At 37.9% G+C, this 16,574-nt stretch overlaps 1 protein-coding gene across 2 annotated transcripts in view; it reads right to left on the minus strand.

Annotated features, from left to right (window-relative positions):
• gcgrb (glucagon receptor b) overlaps window positions 1–16,574 on the minus strand; it is a 55,613-nt gene that overhangs the window by 11,418 nt on the left and 27,621 nt on the right. For both annotated transcript variants that reach the window (XM_005950328.2, XM_005950327.2), the window contains exons 2-4: window positions 2,441–2,583; window positions 2,227–2,323; window positions 2,038–2,145 (exon numbers count right to left, since the gene is read on the minus strand). In XM_005950328.2, coding sequence (XP_005950390.1) covers window positions 2,038–2,145; window positions 2,227–2,323; window positions 2,441–2,494 — 259 coding nt within the window. In that variant the 5' untranslated portion in view covers window positions 2,495–2,583. The remainder of the gene's footprint in view (window positions 1–2,037; window positions 2,146–2,226; window positions 2,324–2,440; window positions 2,584–16,574) is intronic.

Below are 16,574 nucleotides of genomic sequence, written 5' to 3' on the forward strand. Positions count from 1 at the left end.
AACTCCCAACTCTTGAGCCACGATCGCCCCATTAAATTAAATTAAAGCTTTATTTCAGTTTTACTTCAATTTTAGAGTTTTACCAATTCACAACACTGACTATTTTATATTGTGAGGCAACTCTTAGCAGATTCGCTTATGGTATCAATTTCAAAATCCTACGTTACCCCATGAACCTTTTCCAGCTGAGGGTAAAAAGATAAATTTCATCCCAAAGTTTAACAGATACGATAAACATAGCCATTATTTCAGAAATGCAGATGACTGTGTCTTTCTTTTTTATTTATTATGATATTTGATTGACACTTTTTACCGCTCAGCTGTAAAAAGCTGATGGGGTATTGTCATCACCCTGCTGGGCAAGCGGATGGGGAGTTTGTGAATGTGATAAATCAAGAAGGACCAATTCATTACATAAGTGCAGCTACTAACAATCTCGGCTGTGTTCAAAGCTCAGTAACCTTGACCTCAAGGTATAGGGCAGAGGTCATTTTTTGGGGGGACTGTGCTCACACAGCCACACAACCTCCACTTCAGATACACTGACTAGTATTTAAAAAATGTATTGAAAAGCATGTTATTACCTTTCAGATATGCAAATTATGTATTCCATGGGGTTTTATCTCAGAGTATTCCCTGAACATATATGTATGGGCCTCTTAAAAATTAGAAGGAATTCATTAAGCATTGTGGTGGGATGGTGGTGTAGTGGTTTGCATTGCTTCGTCATAGCATGAAGCTTCCAGGTTTGAATCCAATGCTTATTTTAGGACTTGGCAGAGAAGGAAAATGTGCTGTTTTTAACCAAATCTAAACATAAACAGACATCATTTTCTATGAGTCTTTTCAACAAGTCGAAAAGATGAATTTTCACATTTTTAACATACTCTCACTTTGTAGCTTTCTTGCAGCAGAATAATATATTTTCAAACAAAAGTTAGTGAAACACAGGTTGGGTCTAAAGTAGTGCTGCACATCAGATGTTTACACACACCCCTGCAAGGCTACGAGTCCTCCGGAGATAGCAAAGATAAACCCCCCTTCACACCTATTCAGAGGCCCAAAACAACCTGGAGGAAGCCTGTGCATGGAAACAAAGATAGTAGACAGACAGCTGCAGTCAAAATCCAGGCTTTTCATGCTATGAACCAAAACTGTTAAGTGTTTGAAGCAAAAGCCCGCACACCACAGGTAAATGACTGAGAAAGCTCCACAGGACAGGTGTGCTGCCACCGGTGACACAGTGTGAAGTCTTTACACCACTCATAGGTTGAGAGTAAAGTCAGGGCTGAGTAATATTTGGCCTTCACACTCATTTAAGCACTCCCTGAAACCTCAGTGCACCTCAGTACATTGTATTCAGTACATCATTCTGCCAACCGATTACCTGCTGTACATGAAGACCAGAAACCAATCTGTCAAGTGTTTGTATACATTATATGTTTTGTTAGAAAACTGGTCGTGTTACCCTGAAATGCATGAGTAATTTTTGAAACATGTTTTCTTACAGTGGGTCATTCACACATGTAACGCAGATTGACCGCTTAATTATTAAAAACCTTGAAAACCTAGAAATATAATAGAAAATGCAGCACTAAACCCTGACACACAGGTGCAGCAGCGTCAGGCTGCTGTGGTCATAAGCTTTTATTAACTCCCTTTTTTTTCACTGTTTCACTGTTTGTACTTATTCACATTAATAGTTAAAAAAAGCGCCACAGTGAGCACATGGATGTCTTTGTTTTGGTGAGCAAGCTATCAAACACAATAATTACATATTATCACCTTATATACTTGTTAAGTAAACCTTTAAATTAGCAGTCAAACTGTGCAGTGAGTTAGGTATAAGCATTTTATCAATGTAAATGAAAAAAAAAAACAGGTTAAAATTATGGCATATAATGAAATGCTACAGATAAGAGTGATAGGACTAGATTTAAATCGTACATTTGCAAACTGTAGCAACAGTATATTGTGACGCAGCAGTTACTCTTTTGTTATTTTTTGTCTACCTCACACAGATATAGTCACACAGACCTTTATGGTACCATGGCAGGAACCATGGGCAGGAGACATTTACAGTGGTTCCTGGAAGTCCATCGGGCCAGCACGCATACAAATCAAAGGTTCTGTTACACACCAGCCCTACAAGGGAAAGCAAATCTTTAGTCTGTGCTGGTGCAGATGCATTTTATGGATTTGCGTGCTGGGAGGAAAACGAATCACCTGTTGAAGGGGGCGTGGCACCGAGGTGGTCAAGGCACTGGTTCTTGTAGCTGCTCCACTGCTCCTTCACAAGCTCAAGAGAGTTAGCAGAGGAGACCTGAAGGGAGAGAGGAAATTTCTTTTGATGACTCTCAGAAGTAGACGGTGTGAATCAAGAAAAAGGAAACATATTTGAAAATTGGCATGTGAAAGTGAATAATGCTGGGAGTCATACCTTTTTGCAGCTGCAAAGCATGAGCAAGGCCAAGAGGAGACACACCTGGGACATCCCACTGATGCTGGGAGGATGGGGGTGGGGACCAAAACACAGAAGAGGCCCAACTCATGAGGCAGTCTCAGCCCTGTTCACCACTTGGCCTGCAAACAACATGGAGAAGCTTGTTATAGGCGTGTGTTTGTGTAGATAACTTGAAATAACAAAGGGACTGTGAAACAGGTAACAGAAAAAACAGGCAATAGTCAGTGACGCGCTTCTCTGTCACAATCACAACATAAATAATTTATATGCACCTGCGAGATACCTGGTTAAAAACAAACACCTAAAAGTCTTTGTTTTATTTTATTTTTTACACATCCTTTGCCATTAATGTGCTTTATTGACCTCAATATTAGGATATAAAATCTGTAACACAATCAGTAAGATGGGCTAATGAGTTGCTGACTATCACTTTGTTAGCACAATAATAATATTAATAATAAGAGGAAGAAGAAGAAGATTTGTTATTAATAAAGTAATAAAAATATGGGAGAGTCATTTCAGGCCTTTGCTTTTCTACATATCTCTGAAAACATGCAGTTTTCTGAATCTGATTCTGATTCACACTCCTGGTACGTTTGTGTATTTGTTTATGCCAACCCTCACATCTAGGATTCCACACTACAACTATATATAGTTCTGAATGAAACCCATCCTTTGTCTATGTCTTAAATTCGACGAGCAGTGGCTTTCCTGTGGCATCAGTTGACGAGCTTCACCAACGCAGTTGGAGAACAAAACGAAATCTGAAACGTTTCTGCAAAAAACACCTTGAGCATGGAAACATTTTTAGCTAAAACGTTTCAAATTCCATTCTATTCCAGTCTCTTTGCTTCTGCTGAAGTGCTTCGTCGGGCTGTGGGTGTGTGTTTCTGTGTGTGGTTACCCCATGGCGCTAAAATGCTGTGACGGTGATCTAAAGTGAACTAAACTCGGCATAAATAGCCTGTCATTATCAGCGCACAAAGATTATCACCTTCATTTTAAGAGCTAAGAGCTGAGGAAAAAACAACAATACAGTAAAATACTGCTGTGCTTTGTTGCTGCAATAGATCTTTTATCTTGTGGCGCTGGAACAATATTTTTCCTTAGAACCACATGCAGTTTTTATTGACTGAGCAACAAAGTCAAGCAGACAGACAGAAGAAGGGCAGACAGTTCATAAGCTCTTATACAGGACGCAATCTGAGAGATTAGACTACACTACTGCTTACGGTGAAATATCGGAATGAATCTATGAATATTAAAAATATGAGTGAGCCACTGATTTGCACTGTCACCTCACAACATGAAGGATCAGGGTTTTAACTTCCTTGTTAGAGGAGGCCTCTCTGGGTTGAAAGAAAAAAAAATGGAACAGCAGCCAAGTGCCTGAGATGACCATACTGTGGATATTTACTCTAACAAACTCGGTAAAGAGCCAAGAGTATATAAAACAAGTGAAACAAAGTGTTAAGAACCAGCAATAATTGGATCCTGTGTTCAAAGCCTGATATATCTTCCTCCCATGTGCTTCACAATACAGCTGTTATCCAAAAAGTGTACATTACCTTGAACTACACAATTGCATAAGTTTGCGTTTCACTTGGAATTATCATGCGACTCATTTGAATTCACCTAATTTAAACATGTTCCTTAAATACTCCATAGAGATCTAATATCAGTAACAGTGTTTTTAAGTTCTTGTTTTATTTTTTAAAGTTTGGTGGGATTATTACTAAAGATGGGTTTCAAAATAAGAAAATATTGACACAAGCTACAACATTACTGGATTTATCAATTTAATGTTCACTTGTTTTCCACTACTGAGTGAAACTAGAAAATTTTGTTAATGTTTCCAGTTCTCTAATCACATAGTATTAAATCAGAAATTGCAGTTTTATGACACTTTTGGGAATCTTGGGCACAAAGCAGTAACTAAACCTTCTGTTGCAAATGCACAATGAGTCGTTCATATGCACAGTTAGATTCAATTTTTAAAGTACTCAGCACAAATTGCAAACATTGTTTTACCTTTACAGCAAATGATTTTTTTTTTACTTTTCTTGCTCACACAGAATGTTTATGCTCTACAGACCTCTGAGAGCCACAACGAGTGGTCTGTTTGGATCACTCTTAATTGTAGGAGAAGCTTATTTTCAGATTCTTGGCTGAATGGAGGATATTGTGCCCAGTATTTGCTGGCAATCGCTCTATTCTGTTTTCCCTGCTTAAGTTGGTGTGTGTCAAGTGTGCATATAAGCGTATGTCTGTGCATGCAAACCCCACTGGGCTACTTGCATCTATGTATCTCTTTTTAGATATTAGCAGCGAGGAGAGGACAATGCAAATTACAAGACTGCTTCAAACTGATAGCCTTATCGACCACACAGGGAGATTTTACATTACACATACATAAAACACATGTGCATAAAACACTTGCACATGCATACGCCTACACAAACACATTAACATGCTGTGGACTGCTGATATTTGAATGTATTTCAGCATTTATAAAACATAGTTTCAGGCAGCACTGTAGGTATACCCTAATTTCCAACCCTGCAAACACTTTACCTGCCTTTCACTGGGTGTAGATAGAATATTTAGTGGCAGTTAAATTTAATGTTGGTATCCACAGGCTACAGGATGTATTTAAAGCAGTGAGCACCACACTGTGTAATGCTGTCTAATGCTGCTTTTACTTGATTTCCTTTTATTTATATGATACATTTACTCGAAAAAAACAAAACAAAAAACTTTCTATGTACTTCTATTGTATGTGAACCAATGCTTGCATTCTTTTAAGTATCCAGCTTGGGCCCATTTTACACGGTAGTTAAATGGAAAGGGCTCAGCGCTCTTGTCCAATGATGATATGATGAATACAGGAGTCTGTGTGTGTTATTAAGCAGAGAGAAAAAGCCAGAGATGGAAAGTGAAAAAGATATTTGCCCAGCTTCTAATCTGTATTACAAAAGCCTGTATGACTCAACATTTCCCATTAAATTATTCCTGAAAAATATCCTTTTCATATGAATGCGCATGTAAATCAAAACAAATGACAGACCACAAACAATGTGAATGTGCATGTGTATGGTGAGTACTACTGTTACTCCCTAGGGTTATTTACTTGAAGAAACTGAGTGTCAGCCTTCACCTGCATTGTGCATTTGTCTTTATCGCTCTCACACACTCTCTGCCTCTGCTTTCTAGGGAAGAAAGAGGTGTAAGTGTAACATCTTTCTAATCACTGTGTTGTTAGCTCATAACAGAAATTATTGACAGTTGACTACAGGAGCCTCCCACGTACTTCGTATGGACTTATGCCTTGCAGCAATTCTTTATCATTTTGTTTAAACTGTTAACTATAAAATGAATGAAGAAAGTCAAATGGTCAATCTGATTCTTCCATTAAAAAATGTCATCTTTCATTTTCCTCTTCTGTCAGTATCAGTGTACCAGATACAGGCAAAGGCCGTGCCTGTCACTCTCTTCCTCCCACACATCTCTATTTAACTGCACAATGTGTAAAACGCACAGCAGACAAACAAAAACAACAACGACAACAAAAACATACAGAAACTGCAGGATGAGAAAGTGAGGGAAAGAAATATAGCCTTGTGATTACTGCTTCTCGGGCATCATGGACTTTAAGTTTAATTGATCAAAGTAATGACCAGTGATGAAAATTAGCTGTTAAACACATGGTTCCCCATCACCATTAATTCAAACTGTACATTTGTATTCAGGCCATAGTTTCTATGGATAAGTGCATTATCTGCTGTGAGTGCCAACCAATTATATTGTTTAAATCAATAATCATTCCCTATGTGAGGAGGAGCAGGCAATTAGTATGGAGAGTATGTAGGTGGTAGCAGAGACAGGAGTGCAGTGGCTGTAACGCAGAGCTGTAATTATGTTGTTTCTGCCTTGGTGAACCCTCCAGCCCCATATGGTGACTGACAGCCAAATGGTCTTTAACTCCAATAATATTCTTTGCAGGACTTTAAGTAGTTCTCATTTTAGTTTGTTTTGTGTTTGCTTGGTGTTTTTAATGCTTTCTATCAGTACCTCCCAAGAATGCAAAAAAACATTGCAGTCAGGATGAAACTATTAAAAAAAGATTTCTTCTGTCTGCACTGATTTATCTTTGAAGGTATGACTCTGTTCTGGGCTCTCCCTGCTTTTCCATGTGCATTTGCAAAGCCTGTGGCAGGCAGAATAAGAATCCTGCACTGAACAGGCGCCGGTGACACCGCATATGACGCTGATTCATTCAGACACAGCATGAAAAGGAGGCACTGGAGTGGTTTTGGTTTGCTAAGCTGCTTGCATTTAAATACGTGAGCCTACATAAGATTAATAAACTAGATGCATAAAAGGTTATCACTTGAGTTAAAGAAGTTGGCTTTTTAAATTAATAGTGGTCATTTCTTTTCAGTGTTTTTCAAATGTTAAGTTCTTCATTAGAATTTAATTTAACCTGCAATCAAAGAGCTACAGCACCATTTCCTGTGCTATAAAAACCTTTGAAATAAATTTAGACCATTATGCATACAGTAATTCTACATCTAGCCTTATAGTAGTTAGACTTATAGTAGGATCTGTTTATGTTTTTATAATTTGCAGCACTTCTGTCTGCACCTCAGTATATTGGAAGTGATTGGGATTTGGGTTTGAGCTGCACAAAACGTTGTGCAATAACAGTGTTTTTCCATACAAAACGTTCCTGCTCCTCTCACAGACCTCACTATGAACATTTGGAAGTATTTTCTGCCAAATAAATAGTCCGAGTGAAAACCACTGTGCAGATTAACTTATTTAAAAGGGTGTTTATGGAAATAAGTACTAATCTTAAGTTTTCAATCAATTTTAAGCCAAAACGAGACTTTTATCTAATGTGTTGGGTTGGCATCTCAAAACCTGAGCTAATACGATTCCAGTGTCTGCATGCTGTCCATTCGACTCTTATACAGAGAAGGTGAAGTCACATAGAAGAGCTTGAATTATGGTCTTGAGGGGATCACTGTTATCTTCATCAGATTAGGTGCACTTGGCATAAGATTGTGTTTGAGTGTGTTTTGTGTGTGTGCATGTAAGGGAGTGAGCCTGTATTTTATGAGTACCTGAAGTGTGTGATGGAAGTGATCCAGAATCTGCTCCTTCAGCAGATGTTACGCTTCACAAACAGAACAAGTGCCATATTTCTTTTCATCTCTCACCTTCTCTCATATGTTCACCTTTTGCTTCCTCCATTCTTCTACTTTATGATCCTTGAACCACTTAGAGGCAAAATGGCTTGTCAGATGCAAGGAGACAAATGCCTGTGGACAAGTTTTCTGAAAATCTCCCTCTGTTCCCTGCCTTATCGTTCCTTCTGCCTCCTCGGGGGAGAATTCTTGTCCATCTTGTTTTCTGTCTGATTTGGCTTATGTGGAAAATCTTTGCAGCAAGAAACACAGAGGTGACCAACAGGCACAGGCTTGTATCTTTTGCATGGACCTCAGACATATAGTTGTCATACTATTAAAAGTAGTTAGTCATTTGCATTTTCATAACCTGCTTACCCAAGAGGACTTAGTTTCCTATTATACCTCTAGTCTCAATAGTATTCTAAACTGTTGCCCCACTCAAAACCAAATCTGCATCATTCTCTCAGTCAGCACCCTGGTTTACAGCTGAACTCAGGCTCCTGAAAGCAAAAGGATGACAACTTGAACGCCTTTATAAGAAAACTGGTCTGAATATCCACAAGGAAATGTTTAATAATCATATTATGTATTATAAGGAGTGTATTAATCAAACAAAATCTGCTTACTACTCCACCATTATCTGTTCAAAAGATGACTCAAGCAAGATACTGTTTTCACTGTTCAGCTCTTCTTTCAGGCCACCAGATTCTTAACCTGCTCATCTTTACTCGTCCTCCTTTTGTGATTCTTTAATATTATTTTTCATTGAGAAAATTCACAAAATACACCAAGAACTGGTTTCCGAGGTTCCATTTAGCTCTTCCTGTGTAATTCATCTCCCATCACACTGTTTTTCTGCTTTCCAGCTCCCCTCGGTTACTGATATTTCAGATTTCATCTGTAAGTCAAAACCTTCTACTTGTCAGTTAGACCCCCTTCCTACAGTTTTGGTTAAGGCATGTCTACCTTCTTTGCTTCCCGTCATATCTGCTATCATCTGCTCTTCACTTACCACTGGAACTGTTCCTGCTTCCCTCAAAATTGCCGCCATCACCCCAATATTGAAAAAAAACTGGTCTTCTCAAACTCAATAGTAATAAATCCGAGCTCCTCTTGGTAGGCACTAAATCAACATTATCCAGAACCAAGAGTTTCTCTATTACTATTGATAACTCACCGGTCTTTATTTCTTCCTCTGTGAAAAGTTTGGGTGTCATCCTCGACAGTACTTTATCTTTCAATTCACACATTAATAATGTTACTCGGTCTGGATATTTTCAATTGCGCAACATTAATCATCTCCGTCCTTTTCTCACCCCACTGCCATTCTTGTCCATAGCCTTGTTACTTCCTGGATTGATTATTGTAATTCACTTCTTTTTGGTCTTACTCCAAAATCCATCCACAAGCTCCAACGCGTCCAGAACTCTGCTGCCCATATCATCACCAGGACCCCTTCTGTCCACCACATCACTCCTGCCTTGCAGCAGCTTCATTGGCTCCCGGTCAAATATCGCATCAATTTTCAAAATACTCTTGTACACATTTAAGGCTATTCATCATCTCTCTTCGCCCCATAAGATCACCGCCCCATCTCGTTGTCTCAGATCTTCTTCCTCCCTTTCACTCTCCGTCCCACGACTCTGGAATTCCCTACCTCCTAATTTAAGAAATATCTCTTCCTTCTCACTCTTTAAGTCAAAATCCACTTGTACAAAATAGCTTATCCCACATAACCTCTCCACTCTGCTATTTTATTTGTTTATGTCTTATGCTTTTATGATTCTGTAAACTGCTTGCTTTTATTCTACTGTGTACAGTGACCTTGAGTGTTTTGAAAGGCGCTTTCAAATAAAATGTATTATTATTATTATTATTATTATTATTATTATTATTATTATTATTATTATGTAATTGTGAGGCTTACAGTTCTTTGCTATCCAGATTCATCAGCTACTTTCACACCGTGTGTTTACAATTTTCAGTATTGGCTTAAGAAAACTAGACAGTCAGCTTTCTTTTTCCATTATTCATATATTAAAATAGTCCTGTTTTGCCATTCATGTAAAATATCAGGACTTCAACTTTGGGTTGGAAAGAAATCTGGGTACCACTGAGCCAATGGCAGATGGGCTGAGCAGCTTTTAGCTGATTGCTACATTCACAATAAGGTAGCATTTCTGTCTTATGTCATCAAATCACAGCCCTGCGCTGCGCCACAGGGCAGGTGTCCAACTAGGGGATGACGCATAACGCAGTGTCCAGATGAGCATCATAAAAGTTGTGTGAAGGAAAAGACAGAGAGAGGGAGAGAGCACATGGGGGAAAGGCTTGGCCAGTACATACCATTCTTAGTGTCCAGTGGAGCATGCCAGAACTATGCTCTCTGGGCTTCATAAAATTATTCTTTACAATACAATGCACATGTCTTCCACACTAGGACTGCTTGTATAATAAAATGGAAGAATGAAATAATAAAAACATGAAAATAATAAAGTGGAAATGAAACAGCCAAAGTGACCTGGTTGAATTGTCAAATAAATCTGCTCGCAATTGCTCAATACAGTTGCTCCGTATCTTATGTCTCATTTAGTAGATTTCTATGTCAAAGAAGGGTAGACCCACACGCTCCCCTACATCCAAAAGTATAAAGTACTAGATATAGAACTGAAGAGCTGACCTTATTGCAAAAAATAAACTGCAAAAATGACAGTTTGTGATTTTATGAGGGTTTTGTGATGAACCACTTCTTGGCTCTGAAGTCTCTGCAGACAGCCAGAAAATAATCCAGCACATAACTTAGAAGTTACCGTTAAAAACATATTTTCTTACTTTTGCACAGAGGTTGGCAAACTACTACATATTTATCATATATTTTCCTCATTTCATTAGTTTCATTGCCAGGTGTACGAAGAGTGACTTCTTATCAAAGCTGTCTTGATTTAGTGTTTGGGTTTTTACGTGAGGGTCACAGTGTTGTTTTTTGGGAGTGAAGCCAGAATGGGAGTGAAGCAACAGTCCAATAACGTGTCTTGGCTCTTATTCAGTTACACAAGCTGGTGCATTCTTTTGCTCACATATCTCTCTGGGCATATGGTCTGTTGTGTGGGTTTTCTCTAGTATTAATTTCCTTTGCACGTTACACTTCCCTGTCTAATCATTCACGCGATGAAGACATAGTAATATTAGCGATCTTTGTCTTTACTCTTTTGAACAGGGTATAACAAACTGGAGGCGTATAAGTCATGTGAATCCAACAGCTTACGTGTATTATTTGGCTTCATTTTTTTTTATGTGGCTAAAGATGGAGATGTTTTAAACTGTTCAAGAATGTTGCACAGCGCTGCAAAACCCGCAAGCAATTTAAATAGTTTAAATTATTATTCCTTACCCCATTAAACAATTACTGCAATTATGTTCCAGTAATGGATCCAATAATGAATTCTAGTTATTGATTACAGCTCAACTTTGTGGGCTGATACATACACATTCGAGTACAAACACCAGGTTCATGTGCAAAAGGACAAAAACCCTGATGAAGGCCACAAGCCGAAATGCGTTGGTCAGTCAATAAAGTTGTTCATCTTCCCTTAAGTGTTGCTGGAGTTCCTGCATTGTGTATTCTTTCATCCTCTCCATGCACCTTGGAAGTAGGTGAAGTTGTGCCAGATATTTTTGCTGTGATTTATCTTCAAAAGGACAGAAAGCCAGACAAAGTGGCTTTGACTTATTGTGTTTCCCACAACATGAGGGTAACGTAAAGTGATGACATAGGATGATACACCACAGTGACCAGCAGTGACAAAGCCTTTTGTCCTGTCTTCCTCCCCCTCATCCCCAATTAGCTGCAGCAGAGCCTGGTTCTCCTGTAGATTTCTTCCTGTTAATAGGGAGTTTTTTCCTTTCCACTGTCACCAAATGCTTACTTGTTGTCTCGCTGTCTGTGCCTTGATGCGATTGTTGTTGTGACATTTTACTGTATAAGCACAACTGAACTGAAATGTAGTAATTGGAACCAAGTAGTATTACATGATTTTGGCTAACTAATTCAATACCAAAACAATATGCTTATCTCATGTACTTTAACGTAGACCCCTTTATTAGAAGGTTTTCTATCAAAGTAAACTAAAGTAACACTATCAAAGTAAAACATTAGTTGGGTTACATTAGCTTAGCACTTATATGATATTAGCCACTATAAACATTTTAGTTTGTGGAACTAATGAGGTAACATGTCACGAGATCTGGACATTACTATTTTTTTTCCAAAACAACACTGTAAAAGTGCTACTGATTGGGTTGTGTTTAAGGTGTTAGTCTGACACATGACATAATTGGTTAGTTTGGGCACAATAATTAATCAGAGACACAGCAGAGCCATTGCCAATGAGTTATTCTTCTCATTGAAAAGCAATGAACAATTATGTATTTTTGATTGCTATTTTGTTCTATTTAATTGTTTTGTACATACAACACTCATCTTCAATATCTTTTTATACACAGTTGTTCCTCAGAAGAGGAAAGATGTATAAAATGAAAGTCCTTTCCAGTGTTTCAGATTTTCAGGTTTTGATTGCATTGTAACTCTGCATTGTAGACCCGGTCTCTTCAGAAATGTAGAAGATACATAAAATAGGCAATAAAGATATATGATTTTAAAAAAATCATAGCAATATTAAACCTCTTAAGCCCCAAAGGGGTTTCTGAGCTTCCTGGTCGAAAATGAAATGCCCCAAACTAACTGATTATTTCTCTGCAATTACAAACTCCGTGCTTACAATTGTGGTATCAAAATAAAGCTAACACTTGTGAAATTTCATCAGAGGTATAAATATTGAAGCAGATATTACTGTGTCAAAATTACTGAGACTGGAACACAGAAAAAGTAAGTAGATTTTATCCTCGCCTAATTTTTTAATTTGTTTTTAGCATATAACCCTTTTAAAAATATGCCTCAGTTCACATTTCATTCCAGAAATTCAGTAACCAACATATAAACATCATCTGTGCAAAGATTTATGTTTCTAAAGTGAAACAGTTTCACTCTTAAGCCCCGGTACCGGCAGCGTGGGGCTTAAGAGGTTAAGGACTGTCAATTTAATATTTTATGTTTGCTCATTGTGCATGACTCTGCATTTGTGCACCTGCACAGATACTGTCAGTGCATTAATGTGTATTAAAAAAAAAACAAATATAGGACTATCATGGCACCCGCACTGTCTCCAAGGTACACTGAAACACAAAAGACGTGAGTGAAGGGTAAAAACACAGGTGTCTGATTCTTGTGACCAACACAAAAAAAAGACATAGAAGCGCTGAGGAAGCACAATTGAACCAGTGTCACAACAGATAAGACTCAAGGAAAGAAAGAAAATTTTAAATTACACAATGTCATTAGACCTCTACATTACACATGTAGCACAGGACAACAATTAGAAAAAAAACCTGTCTATTGTGAACTTAACTCTCCGAATTAGCCTTAAACTACAACTGTTTGACACTGATGTGAATTTCTTCATTATAGTTACCATGGTAGCAGTGAATCAGATCCCCTGACATAAGTGAATATCTATAAAGGATTACAACAATCAAAAACCAAACAGTTACCCCCCAAAAATCTCAATGTTTCAAGATATGAGACATTTAAACATGGTATTTTGAGCTAGCTGTTAACATCAAGTTCTTTATCGAGTTATGGCTCTGATTTCTCTTATCATTTTATATCACATACTGTCATGGTCCCCGTGTCTGCTCGGCCAGCTCCAAAAGGCCACATGTGTTTGGTGTACATTCTCCTCTCTCCTCCCCGCCAGGGCGGAGCTCACTGCAGGCTTCCGCCCTTGGCACACACCTGCATCTCGTCAGGCTCTGATTACGGGTTGGACTCACTGCTGGATGATTATGCTAGACACGTCAGTGAACCTCTTCCTCGAATCCTTAAGTTTTGTAAACTTGCTGCGATCTCTGTGTAACCTTATTTTCTCCTGTGCACAGTTTTCCCCGGACCCGTGACTAACCTGTTGTTTCAACCACTGTAAAGAAGAAGAGCTAGCATGTGTGTGACTCCAATCCCGGACTTCCTTTTCGGACCTAGGACCCCCGTTCCCCTCACTGTATATATCTGCACCTGGTGATTGTGTAAATAAACGTTGTTTTCTCCTGAACTCTGCTCTGCGCCTGAGTCCTACTACACCGCATGACACATACTAATTTTGTACAGAACTTTGTTTTCCTGGCTTCGTGTTTCCTTTTTTAAATTCTTTTTCTTTAAACTTGAATAGATTCCTACCTTTTTTGAAGTACAAAATACAGAAAAGAGAGCAACAGTTTTGTATATTAGTGGAACGAATACATAAATTATATATTTTATACATTTTTCTTTAATCTTCTTTCTTTAATTTAACTGACAATGATGCTGAGAGGGTGGGGGTCCTGTACATTATTGGACTCCGCCCTGTTGCTTCATTGCAGTCTAATTACCAAATAGTTTATAACTCAAATGCTATATTGACAAATCATGTTCAGTTCTTTGAAATGATCTCTCCCTTTTAAACTGACTGTGGAAAAATGTTCAGGTTCTCTCTCCTCTGAAGCAGAGGCATCCTCTGAATAGCTCTTGATTAGGAGAAGAGATCCACTATCAGGCATAAAGACTATCTGCACACAGACTGCGACCTGGTCAATCAGAACTTGGCAGCATGCTCTTTTTCTACTTCCACTCAGTCTCATTAAGCTTTACTGTACAGACTCATTTCAAGACAAAGTCTAAATGTGCCCCACAGTTTTGTAGTACAGGCTGCCAGTATGCTTTCTGTGTCCTCCTGGTGAGGTTGTCTTCTGCAGAAGCTCACACCATCACCTGCTAGATGACCCCATTGGATAAATGCCTGATGATGTGTTTAAGTATTTGAGAATTTCTTTCACAGATCTGTGTTTTGTTTCTTGGTACTTCAAAACGTGCAGTATTAAAAAAATTTTCCCTAAAAGTTTCTGTTGTCGATCCCTTTTTTCGTATCAGTAGGAAACAGTCAGTATATCACTGGTTTTGAGTTGAGTTGTTGTTTCTGAGCCTAAACTCAATGAATTTTTACTTCTTCACACAAACAAGCTGTTCTACTCGCATCCAGACACAAACAAAGAGATGAGTGTCTTTCATGTTTCACTTTCCCACAAGCGTATCCCACTGAGTCTGGCATCTTTTAAATTTAAATGATCACATTTTTGGTTAGGTTCAGGCAAGAACAACTTGGTCAGATTCCAAGTTTAAATTGCCACCCGACTGATGGTAAGCAACTTTGTTACCACATGGTTGTTGTTTTTTAAAAGTAAATGGAAAAATTGATTTTGTTCATGGCTCCTTAAGAATGTATCCCAAATTCATCTTTTTCTTGAATACAGGTTATAATTTTGACAGATGCTCTTCAGTTTACACCAGAAAAAGGACAGAAGAGTTGTTGAAATGCTTCAGTCTCTGTTTTTCTATATTTATACAACCAAATCACAAAAATCAAAGCATTTTATATTATAAAATATGTCATCCTACTTAGGAGGAATGCTCTGGTTTACACAGTGTTAGATACTGATTGTGGCAGTTTAGTAGTAAATGTAATATAACAAAACAGGAAAATCACCACATCTGATACACAGGAGGTCCTGAAACAGTTTTCTTTTCCCCCCTCAATTAATTCAGCTGACATTTCTTTATTATATTTGTTAGTAGAAAAATAGCTTAGTCTGCTCTGGTTATCTTTAAATCCTTCAATCTTTGCTGCCAGATCCAGGGACAGGGGACTGTTTACTGTCAGTGTTGGATGTTGTATTTTGTTGTACTGCTTCAATTATTCATTCCTCCTTCAAAGTCTATAAAATGCACTCTGCTAAGTCTAAGCTTTTACGAGTCTCATTAAATATCAAAGAGTTATTTTCAATAAAATACTCACATTCACATATTGTAATATTTCTAACCGAGTTAGCATAAGACCAAGTTTTCAGTTGCTACAGAAAAAAAAACGTCTTTAGATTGAGTGATTTCATGGTATAAATTCTGCTCTATAGCTGCATCAGCGACTTAAGCTTTTGAGATGCAAATTACAAAGTAGCGAAGAATGATGCATACATAATGTCTTAATCCGCTCTTAGGGAAAAAGAAATACTGATTTACATGCTGCATGTTGGTCCTTGAAAGTATTCATTCAGCATGCCCGTTTCTGATCACAGTAAATAAGACTGTCCTTCAATTAAATATGTTTAAAGTATTACTATAATTAATGGTAAACCCACGAAAAAAAACATCACTAAATGTTCTCAGTGCTCTCTGATGGGCTCAACCAGTAACTGTGAAAAGTAAGCGAAGTAAGTGGCTCCATTCATCTCTGTCAGATTAGATACATTTTGGATTTAACGAGAAAACATAATTATGTTAAAATTAAACAGACCCATAAGCGCCACAGGCATCACAAGACACAAAATGCAGTTTAACTGTTGACGTGCAAGCCAGAAAGATACAAAGAGTGTGTTTATACTGTCTGTGCATGAATTTGCATCCTGAGGGGCCAGCCCATAACTCAACCTAGTTTGTTTGGAGCAGTCCCATTCCTCTTAAATTACATTACAGGGAATCTGATTCAATGAACTGGCTTGAGAAAAGCTCAAAGGGGTAAAAAAAATAATAAAGTGCATTAAAAACTCAGCGACAAATTCTGTTAAATTAAAGATAATAAAGGCACAAATCAGTTTTCTGCAAAGGAATTTTATTTGAGAAAAGAGATCAATCTGTGTCAGCCATGTAATTTTTACCGCTGCACATTTATCTAAATGAATGAACTATGCCATCAAATTCTAATGATAAATACATCTTCTCCTGGCAACTCTACATGAATATAGTAATCTTTTCTTTTCCAGTATATTTTCAAAACTAA

Source organism: Haplochromis burtoni, unplaced genomic scaffold (genome assembly GCF_018398535.1).
Source record: "Haplochromis burtoni strain Fernald_Lab_line unplaced genomic scaffold, NCSU_Asbu1 Contig_769, whole genome shotgun sequence".
NCBI lineage: Eukaryota > Metazoa > Chordata > Actinopteri > Cichliformes > Cichlidae > Haplochromis > Haplochromis burtoni.